At 38.5% G+C, this 18,674-nt stretch overlaps 1 protein-coding gene across 1 annotated transcript in view; it reads right to left on the reverse strand.

Annotated features, from left to right (window-relative positions):
• Positions 1–14,931, reverse strand: part of LOC132851581 (RNA-binding Raly-like protein) — a 70,524-nt gene extending 55,593 nt beyond the window's left edge. The window contains exons 1-2 of the mRNA XM_060878551.1: positions 14,716–14,931; positions 298–376 (exon numbers count right to left, since the gene is read on the reverse strand). Coding sequence (XP_060734534.1) covers positions 298–376; positions 14,716–14,752 — 116 coding nt within the window. The 5' untranslated portion in view covers positions 14,753–14,931. The remainder of the gene's footprint in view (positions 1–297; positions 377–14,715) is intronic.
• Between the last annotated feature and the right edge of the window lie 3,743 nt (positions 14,932–18,674).

Here is an 18,674-nt window from a genome sequence, read left to right on the forward strand (position 1 = left end):
TATTTTTAAAACAGTTCCTCAACATGAACCAATTAAAGAAACAGTAATGTGCTGACCTTGGAGGAGAAGGAACAGGAATCTGAGGTGTTTTTAATCACAACACACAAGAAGTTGGACAATAAATAAAAATATTGAATAACACAACCTTTTTTATCCAGTAAGAAAAAAATGTGTTGGTGTATTTGGTTCGGGAGTCAAAAGATTTTTAAAGTTCATAAACCAACACTGAGCTCTTGTATAGTGCTGAAGCTAGTCTGTCTGGTGAAAAGGAAAAAGCTGGAGGCGCTTTACACTCACCCGTACACAGCACTGCTCGGCCTCTTGACTCCTCCCGTCTTCGAGCGGCTTGATTTCAGCTCTCCGGTCATGCTCATGTCTGTGGAAAAACAACAAGAAGCTGTCAGGCAGGACCAATAACCCCAACGGCATCCACTCCAAAAGCAGAGGTCACCTCTCAACTCTCTCTCCACTCCACACACAGGCTTTTAGAGAGCGAGAGACACTGAGGATGCTTCAGAAGTCAGGCCAAATGTACAGCTGTTTGTTTTAAGCACTATTAAAGAGGCTCACACTCTCACACTGCACAGCACGTCCTCGCTACAGAACCCGGCTTGTCAAAATTCATCTAAGTAAACATCCAGAAACAAGAGACATCCAATTTTAGGGCTTTGTTCCATGACATGGAGAGATTGATTCTTTTGGGTTGCATTATACAGCAAGACTGAGCGCCTGTTAGCGTGGAATGCCAACAGCACCGCAATTTACACACACTGGCGAGGAAAGGCACAGTGTGGCTTCTCAGAACACACACATACACACGCACACACACAGATGAGAAAGTGGAGAACAGCAGGAGATGATCGCTAAATACCATTTTATTTGACTAGAGACCATTTTTTCTGCTGTGCATGAAAATTATTTACACATTCAAATTTTAAAAATGCTTCCTAAAAGTTCTGAAAAATGGCTAATTTTCTGGACTCTTCCTGTTTGGAGCCTTTTCTGAAAAAAACCTCACACAAAATTCAACTCTTAGAAGGTAGGGATCTTTGTTCTTTAAACAAGTTCATCATGTAACTGAACTAACAGAAAGACAAACCAAAGGGTTTCCCTAGAGAAACTACTAGGGAAAAAATTATTCTTTAGGAAAAATGACTTCTTGAGATCGTTAAAAGTTTCAGTAAAGCTTGTACTTTAAACATTTTCTGAAAGGAACAATCCAAAAAACTACTTGAGGAACTCTTGTAGAATTGGTTTGTCGTTTATTGGTTGATGACGGGGGGGGGCAGGGTGGCTTAGTGGTTAGCACGTTCGCCTCACACCTCCAGGGTTGGGGGTTCGATTCCCGCCTCCGCCTTGTGTGTGGAGTTTGCATGTTCTCCCCGTGCCTCGGGGGTTTCCTCCGGGTACTCCGGTTTCCTCCCCCGGTCCAAAGACATGCATGGTAGGTTGATTGGCATCTCTGGAAAATTGTCCTGAGTGTGTGATTGTGTGAGTGAATGAGAGTGTGTGTGTGTGCCCTGCGATGGGTTGGCACTCCGTCCAGGGTGTATCCTGCCTTGATGCCCAATGACGCCTGAGGCACAGGCTCCCCGTGACCCGAGGTAGTTCGGATAAGCGGTAGAAGATGAGTGAGTGAGTGAGTGGTTAATGACTTTATTTCTCTAAAGAGGTTTAGGAAATACAAACGCCCAGCAGGACAAAACAAAGGGTTTCCCTAATGATACTCATCTTGAGTACCAAAAAAAGTAAAACCAGAAAAAGAAGGATCTCACGATGAAGGATCTCACAAAAAACTGATTCTGAAAAAAGGATGGAAAGATGTAAAAGAAAAAGATGAATTTCTCCAAATACAAAAGGTTCTACCTGGAACTTATTCCAAAAATGAAATTTGTAGAAGGACATGTTTAAAAATAAAGGTTCTTAAGTGGTTCTTTGTCTTTAGGTTGTGTGGTTCTGTGAAGAAACTTCAAAATCCATGGAACGCTTTCATTTCACAGCTTTTCAATAGTTCGTTGTAGTGTAAAAGGTTTTTTTACACTATTAAAAAGAAAGCGCATATAAGGAGTTCTGTTGAGGATCATTCACTAAAATGGTCTTTGGGAAACCAAAATGGTTCTTATATGGATCTTCTATCCTTTATTTTTAGGAGTGTATCTCTCTAGCAGGTTCTACATAAAATGTTTTATGAACAGAAAACCCTCAGAAGCACAACCCTTTAGGGTTCAAGGTAGAACTAGTAATTAATCTACCAATCATTAGTCCAACATCTTAATCTCTGAGCTAACACTTCCCCCAGGAAGAAAGTCCACCAAATTTCACTCAGGAAATTTGCTTTGGCTGCATGAACTTCCAGTGGAAAAGGAAATGGTTCTACGCTCAGGTCCATCATGCACTCTTTATTCAACAGCTCCATGCCAGGCACTCGCCTGAACTGCTCGAGTTTGTACAGAAGGAAGAAGCAAAGCTGGAGTCCTGCCTGCCTTGTACCCTGATCCTGCATTTATACTGGCAAACACGTCAAGTGCTGTATGACTAATTAACCTCCATCTGCCACAGGGACATGATCTTCTCCTTAAGGCTGATAAGCTGCAGACAGGGTTAACACCACCTCTCATTTTCTCCTCTCAGTACTGACATGACTACAGAGACGGCCAAACACAAACTCGCTGCTAAAATAAACATTAGCGCTTTTTATTTACCTGGATATAGTCTTTATGCTATAGCCACAATAAATAGTGGATAGCTTCACTTATGTTGCTCTGGAAGACGATTAAAAAAACATAGCTTTTTACAAACAACCCAGAACACACAAACTCTTCCATCCTGAAGACCATTTGTTTTTGTGAGCATTCTAGCTCCACCCCCTTTTTACAACAAGTGGCCTAATGATCGCAAAAATAGCGATAGTGTTACCAACAAGATGTTGATTATCAACCTAAAACAGCACTGAAATGTTTAATATTGTAGAACATCATTTAGTTCAAACCTAGTCACTGCAAACGGTCTTTTGCTAACTAGCTTTTCACTTTTCTCTCAAAAAGATGATTAAAAAAACTTTTTTTTTCACAAATTTTGTTACCCAAAAATCTCTTCCATCCTGAATGCAATTTAATTATGTAACAATTCCTGCTCCGCCCCTTTTTGGCAAAAACATAGCTAACACTTAAACATGCGATTTTTTATTTTTTTTGCACTAAATAATCCTTTAAGCTATCATTCATACACAGACACATGCCTGTAAAGATGCTTTGAGTTTTTTCTACCTGCTTAAAAATAAATAAATAAATAAATAATAATAATAATAATAAAGAAGAAAACAAAAGTTTTACTTCAGTCAAACTGAATGAACCCATTGAGCATTTTTTCTTGCTGGTTGAAAGGAGAAGCAAAGCCCCACAGGTCAACGCTGCTAACAAAGGCACTTCGCACCGGGGACTGTGTCGAGCTGGCAGTGTTAATCCACAGCACGATAAAGCCATTACACTGCAAAAAGACTTCAGGACCCCCGCAATCACACAAAACAGCGTGCACTGCCTCGAGCGAGCAATTTGCTCATATGCAGTGAACACGACGCAACACAATGCAATTAGCTTTCCCGCTGTGATCGCCATGAAAATAAGGCAAACCGGCATGCCTTTAAGCTAGACTCTGATGGAAATAAACAGCCAAAAAGCTTTTAATATACACTAGAGGACAGAATTACGTTGGGAATTAATCTATTTTCCATTTGGGGAGGTTTAAGGGGATTGTGATTTTTTTTTGCTTTAAAAAGCTTAATTACATTAGCATCATTATTTTCAGTCATTTCTACAAGCAAACCTTTATTGAAATCTCAACATAATGAGTCTGACATCAACAGTAAATATTTCAAAAGGCTCGAAGGAGGAAGTGCTGAGGAAATCAGGAGCGTGTGACAGTAATGACTTAATATTAAAATTGTGCGAAGTGGACAGCTGTGAGGATTTTATTAAAAAAAAAAAAAAAAAAGAAAAAAGAAAAGAAAAAAAAACGATATTCCAATTAAAACAAGTAGATATTTGTGTATTTGAGGTTTACGGAGCCCTTTATAAAATCCAAATGTTGTCTTATCTCGGCCTGTTTTTAAAAGCTGGACGTGTCAAGCTTTAATATGTTGCTGATTTGTTGAAGCTGATCCATGAACAGACTTAACAGACCCCAGGTTTATAACCTTGTCATCTGCAGATAAACCTCTGACTTTTAAAAGCGTAAAATGCGAGCAGTTTTCGGTAAGCTGGCAAGCAGAGAAGAAATGTGGAACCTTTAAATCGTCTATATGCTACAGGATGAGCTGAAAGATAGATTTTATAGCCTGCTAGAGATCCTCCTGAATGTTTCCAATACATGTTCTTCATTTCTGATGTACTTCCGCAACACAGAGCCGTGAAGTAACTGTAATAAGTTTTCCAGTTCTGTGTAAATTACTGTAAGTCTGACGCTGTAAAGCCAGAAATCTAGTTGATTGGCTCGAATGATTCCATGGAACAATTCTCCGGTGCATGTGAGCCAAGGTTTCTTCAGTTTTCTGCCCACAACTTTATTTTTGCACCAGCAAAAAGTTCTCATTATTATAATAGTGTATTCCTGCGGTCTAATCTTAACCTTATCCTGCTATAAACATCCTCTCATTAAATGTGTATAGAGACATTATGAAGAAAAATACAGCTTGGAAAACAAAGAGCAGGTATTCTTAGTTTTCACTGAGTACTATGTAGTTATTTCAGTTTTAACTAGATTTCACACAGATGAGTGATTTTTCTAAAAATTTGTGTTCAACTTGTCAGCTTTAGAAGAAACCAGAGACAAAGCAATGACTTTTACAAGATGCTTTAACTTCCATGTATGAACATGGTGTTAGACAACCATTAATTCAGGGGCGTAGATTACGTGGGGGACACGGGGGACATGTCCCCCGCACTTTTTATAAAAAGTGAATTCGTCCCCCTCACTTTTTTAGTGGAGAGTTGTGTTCACCACATGTTGAGGTTTTAATGGAGCAATGTATATAAATGCAGAGTGATTTCAAATTCAAACAGACAAGAAAGATTAAGATAGACTATACATGACGTTCACGGCAATCAGTCATTCACTTGTCACGTCATCATCACGCGCCCCCAGAACTGTAGCTCGAGTCGCACCCGCGGTCCAACATTCGGTTACGATGAGCTCAAAGCGGCCAAAAACGCTTCACTCCGAATTGTGTTGCACAATGTTTAGTAACTCTGTTGCTCTTGTTGAATAATTATCAAGTTTCAATTTAAAGGATTATAAGGAAAAATAGCTGCTTTGACAAACGTTATATAAACTCTTTTATAACGTCTTTTGTTTTAACAAGTGTGTTATCAAAACCCTTCAAATAAGAATAAAGATAATGTTGAACTGAGATTTTACAGCATGTTTAACTCTGCCAATTCTACATAATATCAAGTATGTGTCACTGTATGTACACGACAGGGAAGAGGACGACGAATAGTGACATTAAAGATGTCATTTTAATAATAAGGAGCAGGTAAATCACACATACATACAACGTAGTAAGTCCGGGTGAACAGACAGGTGAAGACGGGGAACAAACATGGTGGATGACGGGGTGCAAAGGATGATGGGTAATCCGGTGAATGAGGGTAGATCAGAGGGGAAACGTTACAGTATGCTGAATTTCTTTCTTTCTTTCTGTTTTATAATCATATATATTCATAACTCATATAAAGCATGATTAAAAAAATCATGTTTAAAAATAAAACCTGTCATTTACACAAGGGTTAACTGAAAAAAAAAAACAGATAATACTAGACATTTCGTCCCCCCCCACTTTTTAAATGATGGCTACGCCCCTGCATTAATTACATTATCTCAGGTGTTTTTGTGAATGTGGGTGTGGCCTGTCCGAAATCGGTTGCTATCAGGATCGTAGTTTGGCATGCTACGAGTTGTTTTTCTGCTCAGCGTAGCTGTAAAGAGGGATAGATTCTGTCAGTCGAGCCAGTTGTTTTCTCTGATCGCTCTCATCTAAAACAGCACAGTACTCCATCACATCCTCACAATGTTTTTTCTGTTGTTTTTCACATCAATGGTGGTGTAAACATCTACTGATGTGTGTGAAAATCCCAGGAGATTAACAGTTTCTGAAATACTCATAACAACCTGTCTGGCAACCTCAACCATGCCACAGTCACTGCCTGAGATCAACTTTTTTTCATGCTGATGTTTGATGAGAGCATTTCCTGAAGCTCTTGGCCTGTATCTGCATGACTCCAGTAGATCTGATCAAATGCACATTATCATCTTGTGCTGGTTTGTTAATATTATGAACAACAGCTATGCTAATTCCTCTCCAGTTGGTTCTCTGGTACAATCCCGATTTTGAACCAGCTCCATTTGGATTCTGCTTCATAAAGATTTTAAACATTCAGTGAGAAGAAGCCAACCCTGTGAGGACCCTGAGGCATCTAGAGATGTATCACCTCCAGTTGTGTTCCGCTTCATGAGGATTTCAGACCTTCAGTGAAAAGATGGCAACTGTTTGTGGACTTCATGGACAACAACCTCCTCATCAATAAACAATTGCCGGACTGTATCTGACTATAGAAAGGACATTATTTATAATAACACTCTCTGGTGTTTATAACAGTTTATAAGGATGAGGTTCTCTTCTGAGTTTGGTTCCTAGCAAGGTTTATAACTCTTCCGTCTAAGTGAGTTTTTCCTCACCACATTAGCCTCAGTCACCTCAGACTTGTTCATTGGGGATAAATACAAACTTTTGTATGTTCATTCATTCATTCATTCATTCATCTTCTACCGCTTATCCGAACTACCTCGGGTCACGGGGAGCCTGTGCCTATCTCAGGCGTCATCGGGCATCAAGGCAGGATACACCCTGGACGGAGTGCCAACCCATCGCAGGGCACACACACACTCTCATTCACTCACGCACTCACACACTAGGGACAATTTTCCAGAGATGCCAATCAACCTACCATGCATGTCTTTGGACCGGGGGAGGAAACCGGAGTACCCGGAGGAAACCCCCGAGGCACGGGGAGAACATGCAAACTCCACACACACAAGGTGGAGGCGGGAATCGAACCCCGACCCTGGAGGTGTGAGGCGAACGTGCTAACCACTAAGCCACCGTGCCCCCCCTTTTGTATGTTATTAATCTATAAATAATAAAACACTTTTTGTACTATGTTACTTATGTTCTGTAAAGCAGCATCGAGACAATGTCTATTGTTAAAAGCAATATAGAAATAAAACTGAATCGAATTGAACTTTATGTTGTATAACAGCCCTGTGTGTGTGTGTGTGTGTGTGTGTGTGTGTGTGTGTGTGTGTGTGTGTATGTGTATGTGTGTGTGTGTGTGTATGAGACCTGTATGAAAGTGACGGATATAAAGAGGGCAGATTTTATACCCGAGGCCAAACTAACATTCACAGAGGGTCAGTTCAGACAGCACTTCACCCAGAGCTACTTACTCTTCTCATTATTAACAGCAGTCATGATACTATGTATGTAATTATTCAAACCAGTATTAAACTCCATGCCCAGGTAACTCCTTTAATTATTTTCTTTATTACCTTGTTAAATAAATATATCTCATGGACGTACAGCAAATACCGCAAGACTTGCTTAAATCGGGTGACATTAATATATCTTATACTACAATATACGGAAAAGCTCAAGGGGGTAAATACTTATGCACTTATCTTTAGTGAGATTGGATTGTGGGCTTTCTTTAGGACATTGTACAAGATTGAACAAAGGGAAAATTATTCATGCTATCTCTTAAGAGACAGACAGGAAGTGACAGAGTGGTGTAATCTAAACGCTTTAACTCGCCATTAGTGATTAAAACTGAGGGTTGATTTTGGTGATAAAAAGCATGATCTCTACCACGTTCATCATGTGAAGGTCAGTCAAACATCATAAATATGCATACGTTAGCACACACAGGTCACTGAGGACAGAGGAAGGGAATAGAGGTCATACAAACCCATAGGTGATATTAGATTACATCCCAAATCCTCAGCAGGCCTCATTACCAATCACACCACCTACAGTACAAACCCTGTTTATCCACATCTGTGATTAATTCTCACAGCTAAACTCACAGTTCAGCATCTAGGATATTGCAAATGTGATGAATTCGCACTAATCTGGGTTTAGATTGGATTAATTGTTGCTGTCACAGCTTTGCTTGGTAAATAAATCCAGGAATAAATCATAACACGGTCTGGGATAATCTTAGTGTTACTTAATCTATGAACTTTAACAGGAAGGGAAAATGTAGTTTTTCCCAGAAAAAATGGGCTTCAATTTGACTTTTTGGAGACACAGAATACTATCTTGGAAGTTTCAGTCTCTTTATGCAGTGGAAACACTAAACTATTGCAAGAACCCGCAAGGAACCATGAAGAAGAAGAAGAAGAAGCCTTTATTTTATTACATCTACATTACAGCACAGTGAAATTCTTTCTTCAAATATCCCAACTTTGGATGGTCGGCCATGGGGTCGGCCGTGATACAGCAACCCTGGGGCAGAAAGGGTTAAGGGCCTTGCCCAAGGGCCCTACAGTGGTATCTTGAACCCCGATCCTACAATCAACAATTCAGAGCCTTAACTGCTTGAGCTACCAGTGCCCAGAAGAAGATGAAGAAGAAGAAGAACTGTGCATTAAGGCTTTGAGGCTTCCTTCTTCAATCTCTTTCTAATACATCGTGTTATAGAGTTCGAAAAAAGAGCTCTAAATGTTCTAGATTTAACCTGCATAATTATTTGTAGCTGTACAAAACTGAAAATGAATTTATAGTTAAACTCTGTTTTGTCACAATAGAATTTCTAAATACATTATGTTTAAAAATCCTTCTTCAGTTGATGCTCCTGAGGGACATGAAAGGTTCTATGGAGAACCCTTCTACAACACAATGAACACAATGTGTTTGCCAGAAAGTGCTTGAAGTACAAACCTCTTTTGGAAGAGAAGCAGGAAGAGAAGATGCACTGATTAAAGCAAAATTAATTTAAAACTGATTTTACTTCGAATTTCAGGTTAAATCTAGAACATAGAAAAGGGTAACCCATGAAGATAAATTCTAGATGTGTCTGTTTTAAGAATTTAGCACCCCAAAGGGTTTTTAGTGGTCTCTATATTCTGTGTAGAAAAGTAAAACACTGTTTCCTGTCAGAAAGAACCCTTATATAAAGATTAGAACCCTTAATAACCCGGCTAAAGCAAAGCGGGGTGTTAGCGGGGTGTTAGCACAAGTATCATCTCCTGTTCAAGATACAGGTTCTATGTAAAGCATAGGAAATAAAAATGTCAGCACTTTCAGTAGTTTAATTAGATTTTTTTCTGATGCAAAATTTACATTTCAGTTATTAACATAAGTGAATAAAACAAAATAAAAATCAGTACTGTAGCTTTTTGTCTACAAAAAAACGTAACACAGCCCAATGATCTCTTGTCTCAGCTTGAGCTGGATATGTCCACATATTCACATAATACCATGACACGCTGTATTTTGGATTACTGTCTTGTTGCATCACAGAACTTAAATTTTTTAGGATTCTCCTGTTCTTTTAAGCACAATTCATATCATACATCACAGATGGACAGCTTTACGGATTTGAGCTGAATATATCACATTGTTATAGTTCTTGTTCTGTTATGGAGAAACAAGGCGGAGGACACCCAGCTGACCAACCCAACAAAAACCAACCACACATGTCTTGTAGAGGGGGAGGAATCCCCCCAAAATTGAGGTGCGAGGCAAACATAATACTTTGTTATCATGTAAAATATAAAAAAAAAAAAAAAAAAAAAAAAAAAACATGATCTTTGGTTTTTACACAATGTGACCATCTGTTGTAAATCAAGTGACTGCTGTGGTTCATCAAATCAAACATCTGGAAAGTAATGGGCTTGGGGTTGAGGTTTGGGTTTAGGGTCGTGATTAGGGTCTGATGTTGAGATTTGGGTTTGTGTTTATGGTTGAGATTTGGGTTTGGGGTTAGGGTTGTGATTAGGGTATGATTTTGAGGTTGAGGTTTGGGTTTGGGGTTAGGGTTGTGATTAGGGTTTGATTTTGAGGTTGAGGTTTGGGTTTGGGGTTAGGGTTGTGATTAGGGTTTGATGTTGAGGTTTGGGGTTGTGATTAGGGTTTGATGTTGAGATTTGGGTTTGTGATTAGGGTTTTGGGTTGAGATTTGGGTTTGGGGTTACAGTTGTGATTAGGGTTTGATGTTGAGATTTGGGTTTGGGGTTAGGGTTGTGATTAGGGTTGTGATTAGGGTTGTGATTAGGGTTTCGGGTTGGGTTTGGGGCTAGGGTTGTGATTAGGATTGAGGTTTGGGTTTGGGGTTAGGGTTGTGATTAGGGTTTGAGGTTTGGGGTTGTGATTATGGTTTGATGTTGAGATTTGGGTTTGTGTTTATGGTTGTGATTAGGGTTTGATGTTGAGATTTGGGTTTGTGTTTAGGGTTTGATGTTGAGATTTGGGTGTGTGATTAGCGTTTGATGTTGAGGTTTGGGTTTGGGGTTAGGGTTGTGATTAGCGTTTGATGTTGAGATTTGGGTTTGTGTTTAGGGTTTGATGTTGAGATTTGGGTTTGTGATTAGGGTTCGATGTTGAGATTTGGGTTTGGGGTTAGGGTTTGATGTTGAGATTTGGGTTTGGGGTTAGGGTTGTGATTAGGGTTTCGGGTTGAGGTTTGGGTTTGAGGGAAATTTTTTAAAGAAAGTAACATGACCCTGGCGTTGATAATTAAATTACAGCATGACAATATCAATGCAATATATTTCTTACATAAAGGCTTACATAAATGTCTTGGCTTTTTCGAGATTGTCAGTATCTAATCCTGAAATGTTTCAATAATGTAAATCTTAGTTTCAAGAAAAAAGAAATTATAGACCTCTATTTTCTTGCATCACTTTAGGCCACATAACAGAAGGAAACAGCGTTGTCACATCACTGGCTCAGGTACAAAGGAAGCAGACGGAGCAGACAGTGTCCATGAATTAATGATCAATGACAGGCATAAATAATGAAACAGATTGGAATGTAATCAGGTGATGCCAGAATTCTGGCTGGTTACTGAGAGGAAATCCCAACAGAGTGACTGTCCAGAGCCGTCGAATCACATCTGCACATAGTCAATGATCTGTCTTTTACCTCCATGTCTCAATAGTCAGGAAGATCCATTACAATCTTAAAACTCTGAGAAACATTCCCCTTAAACAGAACACTGTGTTAAAAATGATTAATATCGCAACAGTGTTTATTTTTTTCCTGTTTAATCGGAAATGTTTATAACACCTTGATAAGAACAGCAAAAATAATCAAAAAATAAATCACAGGATAATATTTACGCGCTCACTGTGATACGTTAGTGTTTCTATGGTAACAACCCATTCACCTGGACCTCCATGATCACATGGATGATCCACAAACAATTTTCTCAGTAAAACGAGAGAGAAAGAAAGAAAGAAAGAAAGAAACAAACAAACAAACAAACAAACAAAGAAACAAATGTCTCAAACATTTTACAACACATCTATAACTGGATAAAAAGACAGCAGATAATGTCAATCTTTAAAGCTGATAATTTCTTGAATAAATGTAGAATTTGTTAAGAATTCCTATTTGTTAAGAATTGCCTATTTCTATATAGAAACAGAAATAAAATACTGATATTTCAGAAAAACTTTATTACAGGTCATTATTAATTCTTTATGGCTAGGCAAGCTGTGACTCTTTATTCAGCAGGGGGCGGATGTAAGTCTGGCTTGAAACGTGTAATAGCACAAGAATAAAGAAAAAAACCAAACGGAATGTTAATCAAAAATTTTTAAACCTGTGATTTTTAAATATGTGTAATTATTATTAGAAATGTGTCACAATTTGTAACAAGTTTCATGGTCTTTTAGAAAAGTCTAAAGCACAATCTAGCCAGGATTAGAGGTGGAGCTAATGCTCAGATATTTTCTTACATATAAAATCGGAGAATATCTGAGTATTCTTATGAGACCAAGCTTTTACAGATCTGGGAGGTGTTAAATGTTACAGACTGCATCTTTAAAGAGACATCTCTCTCTCTCTCTCTCTCTCTCTCTCTCTCTCTATCTCTCTCTCTCTCACGCCCTTTCTACAGCAGATATCTTCTCAGACACCACACACTTTCTGTAACAGCGGCTGTCTCATCTCATTCGCTCCTCCACTCTTTATCCCAAGCTGGATAAAGAAGATAAAAAGAGGGATGAGCAGGATGAGACAGCGTGACATCTCTAAGACAGTCAACTTGAAACTTCTCCAGTGTATCAGCGTCAAGATCATTACCCCTTCTGAAAGATGGCTGACATAGTGCTATGACACTATAGTGACATAGTTTTGTGCTATGACATTATACAGCAGCCGAGGAAGTAAAGTTGAATCTCTTAAATTGACAAGAAGTATGAAAGTAAAAATGATTCTCAGAAGAACAATACTTCTGTCTGGTGTGTCTCTTTTATTAGCTATGGCTAATGACAACAGCTTTGTTACTAATCTGTCAAATGTTAGCTAACAAAACCAATACAAGCTAGCTAAATGCTAATCTAGATAATTAGCTAATTACTCGCTGTCATGCTATAGACTCTTGTAATCAACACAAAGTGTATGTAGTAGCAGATAGATTACATTGATGAAGAAGCATTTTTTTTTCCATTTACAGTACAATTCCATCCACCATTTCAAATCTCTCTCACTATTATTATTATTATTATTATTAGTAGTAGTAGTAGTAGTAGTAGTAGTAGTATTAATATGATTATGATTATTATTATTGTTGTTGTTGCAAAAATGGAGTAACAGTCACTAAAAAGGGTCATTTGGGCAGGAATGAAGCTGCCCCAGCCTCAGCAGAGGAGCAATGTACAGTTATTTAATATCAGGGTTGCCAGATTGAGCTAGTTTAAGAAAACACTCTGAATCAGATTGTGTGTTTTATTAATAATTTAGACAAAAACAGGATGGATAACAGAGCCTGACCTTTTGAATTCATCTGTTTGGACTGTAAATAAAGCTTACCCGCATATTTATCCGCAAACCTGTTTCTGTTTCCTTCTTCTTTGTGTGTGTGTGTGTGTGTGTGTGTGTTAGTGTTTTTTTTTTTTTTTTTTTTTTTTTTTTTTTTTTTTTTATGGAGATAGTGGTTGTATTTTGCTGAAGCATGAAAACACTGGATGAACATGATCTGAGCTGCTCGAATGAATGCCGGATGACGCGCAACTACCTTTGACGATGTTACTATAAAATAAAACAAATTGTTCGATTGTAGCCGATAGCATACCTCAAGAGTGATCGCTTTTCATTTCATTTGAGGCCATGTGGTTATCAATGACATCCTTCAACTCTAAAATCTGATCAACACTGAAATGCAATGATCCATATATAATTCAACAGTACAGGAATGTTTGAAAATGTAGATTTTTTTCTAGCAAAATTTTACTTCATTAGCTGAAAAAAAAATTTCATTTAAATATTTAATCTCCTGAGCTGGGAGCAGTGAGTAAGACTAAGCCTGTGACTGTGCCACTAATTCACATTGTTTATTTCTAATCACCTGTTTCTAAGAATGTACGCACTTTTCAAACAAAAACGGTTCTTCAGAGAGTTAAATGTTCCTCATTTCCAAAAGAAAAAGGTTCTTGTTCTGGAAATCTTTCGCTTTTAGGTTCTGCATTAAAGCCTTAAGAGTTCAGACAATCGTTTACATTTTTTTAAATCAGTTTTGGTTTCCTCAACATCAGAACAATAATATTTATAAAACACACACCTACAGTATTGTACGTTCTAAGAAATCTGGGTTCTTTGCAGGTTCTTTGGGTTCTTCTAATAGTATTACTTTGAATAGTTTTATATATTTAGAGATTTTATAAACAATATTTAGAGATTTTTTTTATTAACAGAGAACACAAAGGGGTTGTTAGAGTGATCCTGTTGTGGTGGATTGATGTTCTTCTGAATACATTTTTGGAGGATCTACAGAGAACCCTTATAATACATGTCAGCTTGAGAAACCCTTTGTTGGACAGAGGGGTTCTCTGTAGTTTCTCAGTAACTATCCCTTATGGTTTAACTATAAATTTCTCTTTCAGTTTTTTCCATTAAAACAAAATCAGATTTAAAACATGCACAATAACATTCCTAGTCAGAAGGGTTCCTCCGGGGTTCTTGAGCTTTCTTACTGAGAACCCTCTCTGACAGACATAGATTTATGTTTTCAATTATTTCTCCAAAAGGGTTCTTAGAGAAAACTTGAAATTTGGCTTGATGTTCTGTAATACTTTAAAATTTTGGCATAGCATTCTGTATCTTCCATAAGAGTGAAAGCTGTCTAAATGAGCAGTGTACACACACACACACACACACACACACACACACACACACACACACAGCTAATATTCCAACTGGGCACACTGAGTTTAAACACAGCAGGAGACAGATCCATCACCACTACACTAAAGTCCATTTTTTAAACATTTGTCTGTGAATACACTCTCACATGTTTCACAAAGCCATCAAGGTCCTTATCAGAGGAACTAAACTCCTACGTCTCCTCTCTACTGACCCCAAACACTCAGCAGCGTAAAAGTGACAAAGGAGCAAAGGAGGCAAGGACGCGACAGAAAGGAGAACCGAGCGATACTCACACTGTGGGCTGCAGTGTTCACTCTTGAAAAGAGTCATATCAGGGACGACGCACGAGAAGGGAGGAAGAAAAGGTTTACAGGTGCCAGCAAGCTTGAACAGATGACTAGTTGCTTTCCTGCTTCGATCCTTCAGCTCGATCTGCTCTCGCTCCTTTGGATCATAAGGACAGATTTCTCTTTCTCTTTTTTCTTCAGCGTCTCCTCTCAGCAGCTCGATGTGTTACTACTGAATCAATGACAGCACTGCCTCAGCTTTACCGGTGGCCCATACCAACTCAGCCACTGCAGTGGGGGGCATAAAGAGCGACGGGTCGTACCACTGGAACCAGAGAACATGGAAGAGAGGGAGAGAGACAGAGAGAGAGAGAGAGAGAGAGAGAGAGAGAGAGAGAGAGAGAGAGAGAGAGAGAGAGAGGGAGAGATTGCAAGCAGCCTTCTTAAAACTTGAGGATCTATTACTGAGTCTCACGGTTTAGGAATTCAGTACAGAATGGATGGAAGTGTGTCTCACACACGGAGACACTGGAAAAAAAGCGTGTGTGTGTGTGTGTGTGTGTATTTGTGTGTGTGTGCACATGTGTGTCTGTGTGTGTTGATGTGGAACATGTGAGGCAAAAAAACTACGACTAGAACCTCACAGCCGGAGCCCACTGGCAGGACTGCATAGCAACAGTGCAGTAAAAAAACATAGAGACAGTCAGACAGACAGACAGACAGTCAGACAGAAAAGAGAGAGAGAGAAAAGAAAGCGAAAGAATTACGGCGCAGTATGGACTTATACCTGATATAAGCTTGTCACAAACATCCACTGGACAATTCCATGACAGTTATCATCACCAGCATCCTGTTCCTCTTATAACGCTTGTAATTATTTTGCTGTAATGCTTTGTTACGTTACTTTACATAACCGGTTATAACATCCTTATAAGGCCTTATGACAATTTTTAGAATAATAGATTCAATAAAATTAACATCAAGCCATCTCTGCTTAATGCCCCAACAGATAAATACCCTGTCACTGACAAATGACCACAAACATATAAATATTCCCTTACTATCAAATGACCCCAAACAGATAAAAATCCCCTCACTGCTAAATGCCCCAAAACAAACAGATACTGTACCCCATGACAACAAAATGTCCCGAACCCTCCTCATAAATACCCTCCTAACATCTCATACATCTTACTAATGTTAAATTCTTCTAATGTTTAATTTTCTTTCTTTCTTTCTTTTGTAAGCTCCTTTAGGAAATGCAAATATAATGTGTTCTGCTTCGTGTCATAACAGCTTATAGCATGTGTTATTACATGCTATATAATAAAGCTTATAGTAACTTATGACAGCCGTTATGTGACTATGTGTCCATAAAGAGCTCGTCACGGCAGCTGTTATAACACAGCACTCAGTGAAGTGTCCCATAAAATAACAGAGGAGATGGAGCTAAAGCAGCACGTTAAAATGTCATTCTCATGTCACTAACCTAAGTAAACTGTCATACCACCTGGTTTCAGAATAATGACATGGTTATGTCATTCATATGACACATGGAATAGTAAATATCTCACAGCAGTTCATTTCTAACCATTCAAAATAATCCATGCTGCATAGCAAATATTTCTGTTTGACATTTTACTTACAGATATAAGACTTATTTAAGAGCTTTCCTGAAAAGTGACATAAAACTCTATGAAGGCTTATAAAGTGATTATAATGGAAGAGATACAGAGCTTAAATTTTCCATAAAGGTTACTTACTGTAATATTACAGACAGACAGGATGTGATTTTAAGTTTATGGTTTGTTTGTTTGTTTGTTTGTTTGTTTGTTAATACTCTCTGTGTGTGTGTGTGTGTGTGTGTGTGTGTGTGTTATTCTGCACTTTGTCTTTCACTAGAACTGCAGTTTTGTGTACAGATCGCACCTCTGAATCATCTCAGAGACAACGAGAGCTCTTACGAGAGACGACAATGATGGGACGCGGCTCGGCTCAAAGCGCCTCAAGAGCGCACTTTAAAGCACCAGCATCAATGCAGAGTCATAATCACCTCTAAGCACTTATGGATCGGCCCATCAATAAAAATCAAAAGCTTGGAGATGATAAATTCATACTCATTATCTCTTGATGATTGCAGTCAATAAAGTAAACAGAATCTGAGGCGTGTTGAGTTATGGGTTTGTTATCGGAGGTCCCTCTGGACGCTCATTAATCTGTTTGATTATGTTGTTTAATTGCAATGCAGACAGAGCGCTGACTTGTCGTCTGTCATGAGGCAGGGCTGAATTTATTTTTGGAATTTTCTATTGCTTACAGGTATTACATCATACTTCATATTATCGATGGCATTCTTTTTTCCTACAATGCAGTAAAAACATCCTATATATGTTTTTTACAGGAATTGTTTCTAGTAATTACACATAATCTATACATAAAGTTATTGCCATCTAAAAGTTATTAAATAAAGGTGTGTTATATGGGCTTCAGATTTAGATTATGTAAATCACTTGGTGCATCGTTCACATCACCAAGCTACAGCTTTAAATGCTCGCTTTCTAGCTAAAAAAAGATGGGGGGGGGGTGTGGTAACAAACTAGGGAAGGAAATAAGACTCTTTGCTGTGAAGTGTAATATGATGCAATATAAAGCCAGAGACAATTTAAAAATGAAAATAGAGGATGCTATACGACAGAAGCTAGGGAAAAGAGAGAAATGACATCCCTGCAGTAACAGGAATCTAGTGCTGTATTGTATTTTGCTAGAATACAGTTTTAGACTGTATAAAACATTACAACATGGTTAAACTAAGAAATAAAAGGTTGCAGTTTTTTTTTTAAATGTGAGAAAACTTTAAGCTTTGTTGCGTCTCACAATTAGTCGACAGTTTTCATTACTTAATCGAGCTCTGGAGTTTTACATCATATCAATGTTGGCTTATAATTCATGCGGTTGTTAATTACCACATTAATTATAAGCCAACATTCTGTTTTCCTATTTAAGCTTAGACAAAAATATATCAAGAGTAACTCCTCCTAGAGCTTTCGAGCCACATGCACCAAATTCGGACATGTAGTAGACCCTGGTCTGAAGTTTGTTGATATTACTTTTATAAGCGATCCGAGTACCGGTACTTCCGGTACTGGGTCTCAAATTGGCCTTTTTTTCCCATAGACTCCCATTATAAAATTTGGAGGTTTATAACTCGGCAAGCTTTCGAACTATCTACACCAAACTCAGCCAGCTCCTTTAGGGTGAGACTCTGAACAAACTTTTAAATTGGTGTACCGACTGGCCTTTCGGTTGTCCCGCAGCCCCGCCCACAATATATACAAAATCAAAAAACTTTTTAAAACATGGACATGTGACATATCAAAACACTGAACAAAACACAGAACAATGAGGGGAACTTCCTCACAGGTATTTTGATGACGGCACTCGACACCACGTGACGTCACTTGTAGCCCCGCCCCCAAAATAAGCGAAATCAAAAATTAGCACAACATGGACATGTCATATATCAAAACACTCAGCTCAATGAGGGGAAGTGCCTCACATGTATTCTGCTCACGTGACATCACGTGAAAATCAAATTCGGCACAACATGGACATGTGACATACAGTATCAAAACCACTCAGCACAATGCGAGGAACTTCCTCAAGAGCATTCGGATGATGTCACATGTGCGCCCCCCCCACCCCTCATGTTTTCTTCAACATGATCAAATTTGTCCTTTTTACCACTACACATGTCGTCCATTACAACTGTAGAAAGGAATTATTTTATTTCCATGAATCTGATCTAAAATAAATCAGGACAGTGAATCAGTGACAGACGTGTGTTGATAACCTTGTTGATTTTTGGTGTTGCTTTCTAGATGAACAAACACTTGCAGCATCTCAGAGAGCAGAAATTGGTTTGATATCAACATTTACAAACAGCTGTGTCGGTAAAAACGAATAAT

This window comes from Tachysurus vachellii, chromosome 9, assembly GCF_030014155.1.
Source record: "Tachysurus vachellii isolate PV-2020 chromosome 9, HZAU_Pvac_v1, whole genome shotgun sequence".
NCBI lineage: Eukaryota > Metazoa > Chordata > Actinopteri > Siluriformes > Bagridae > Tachysurus > Tachysurus vachellii.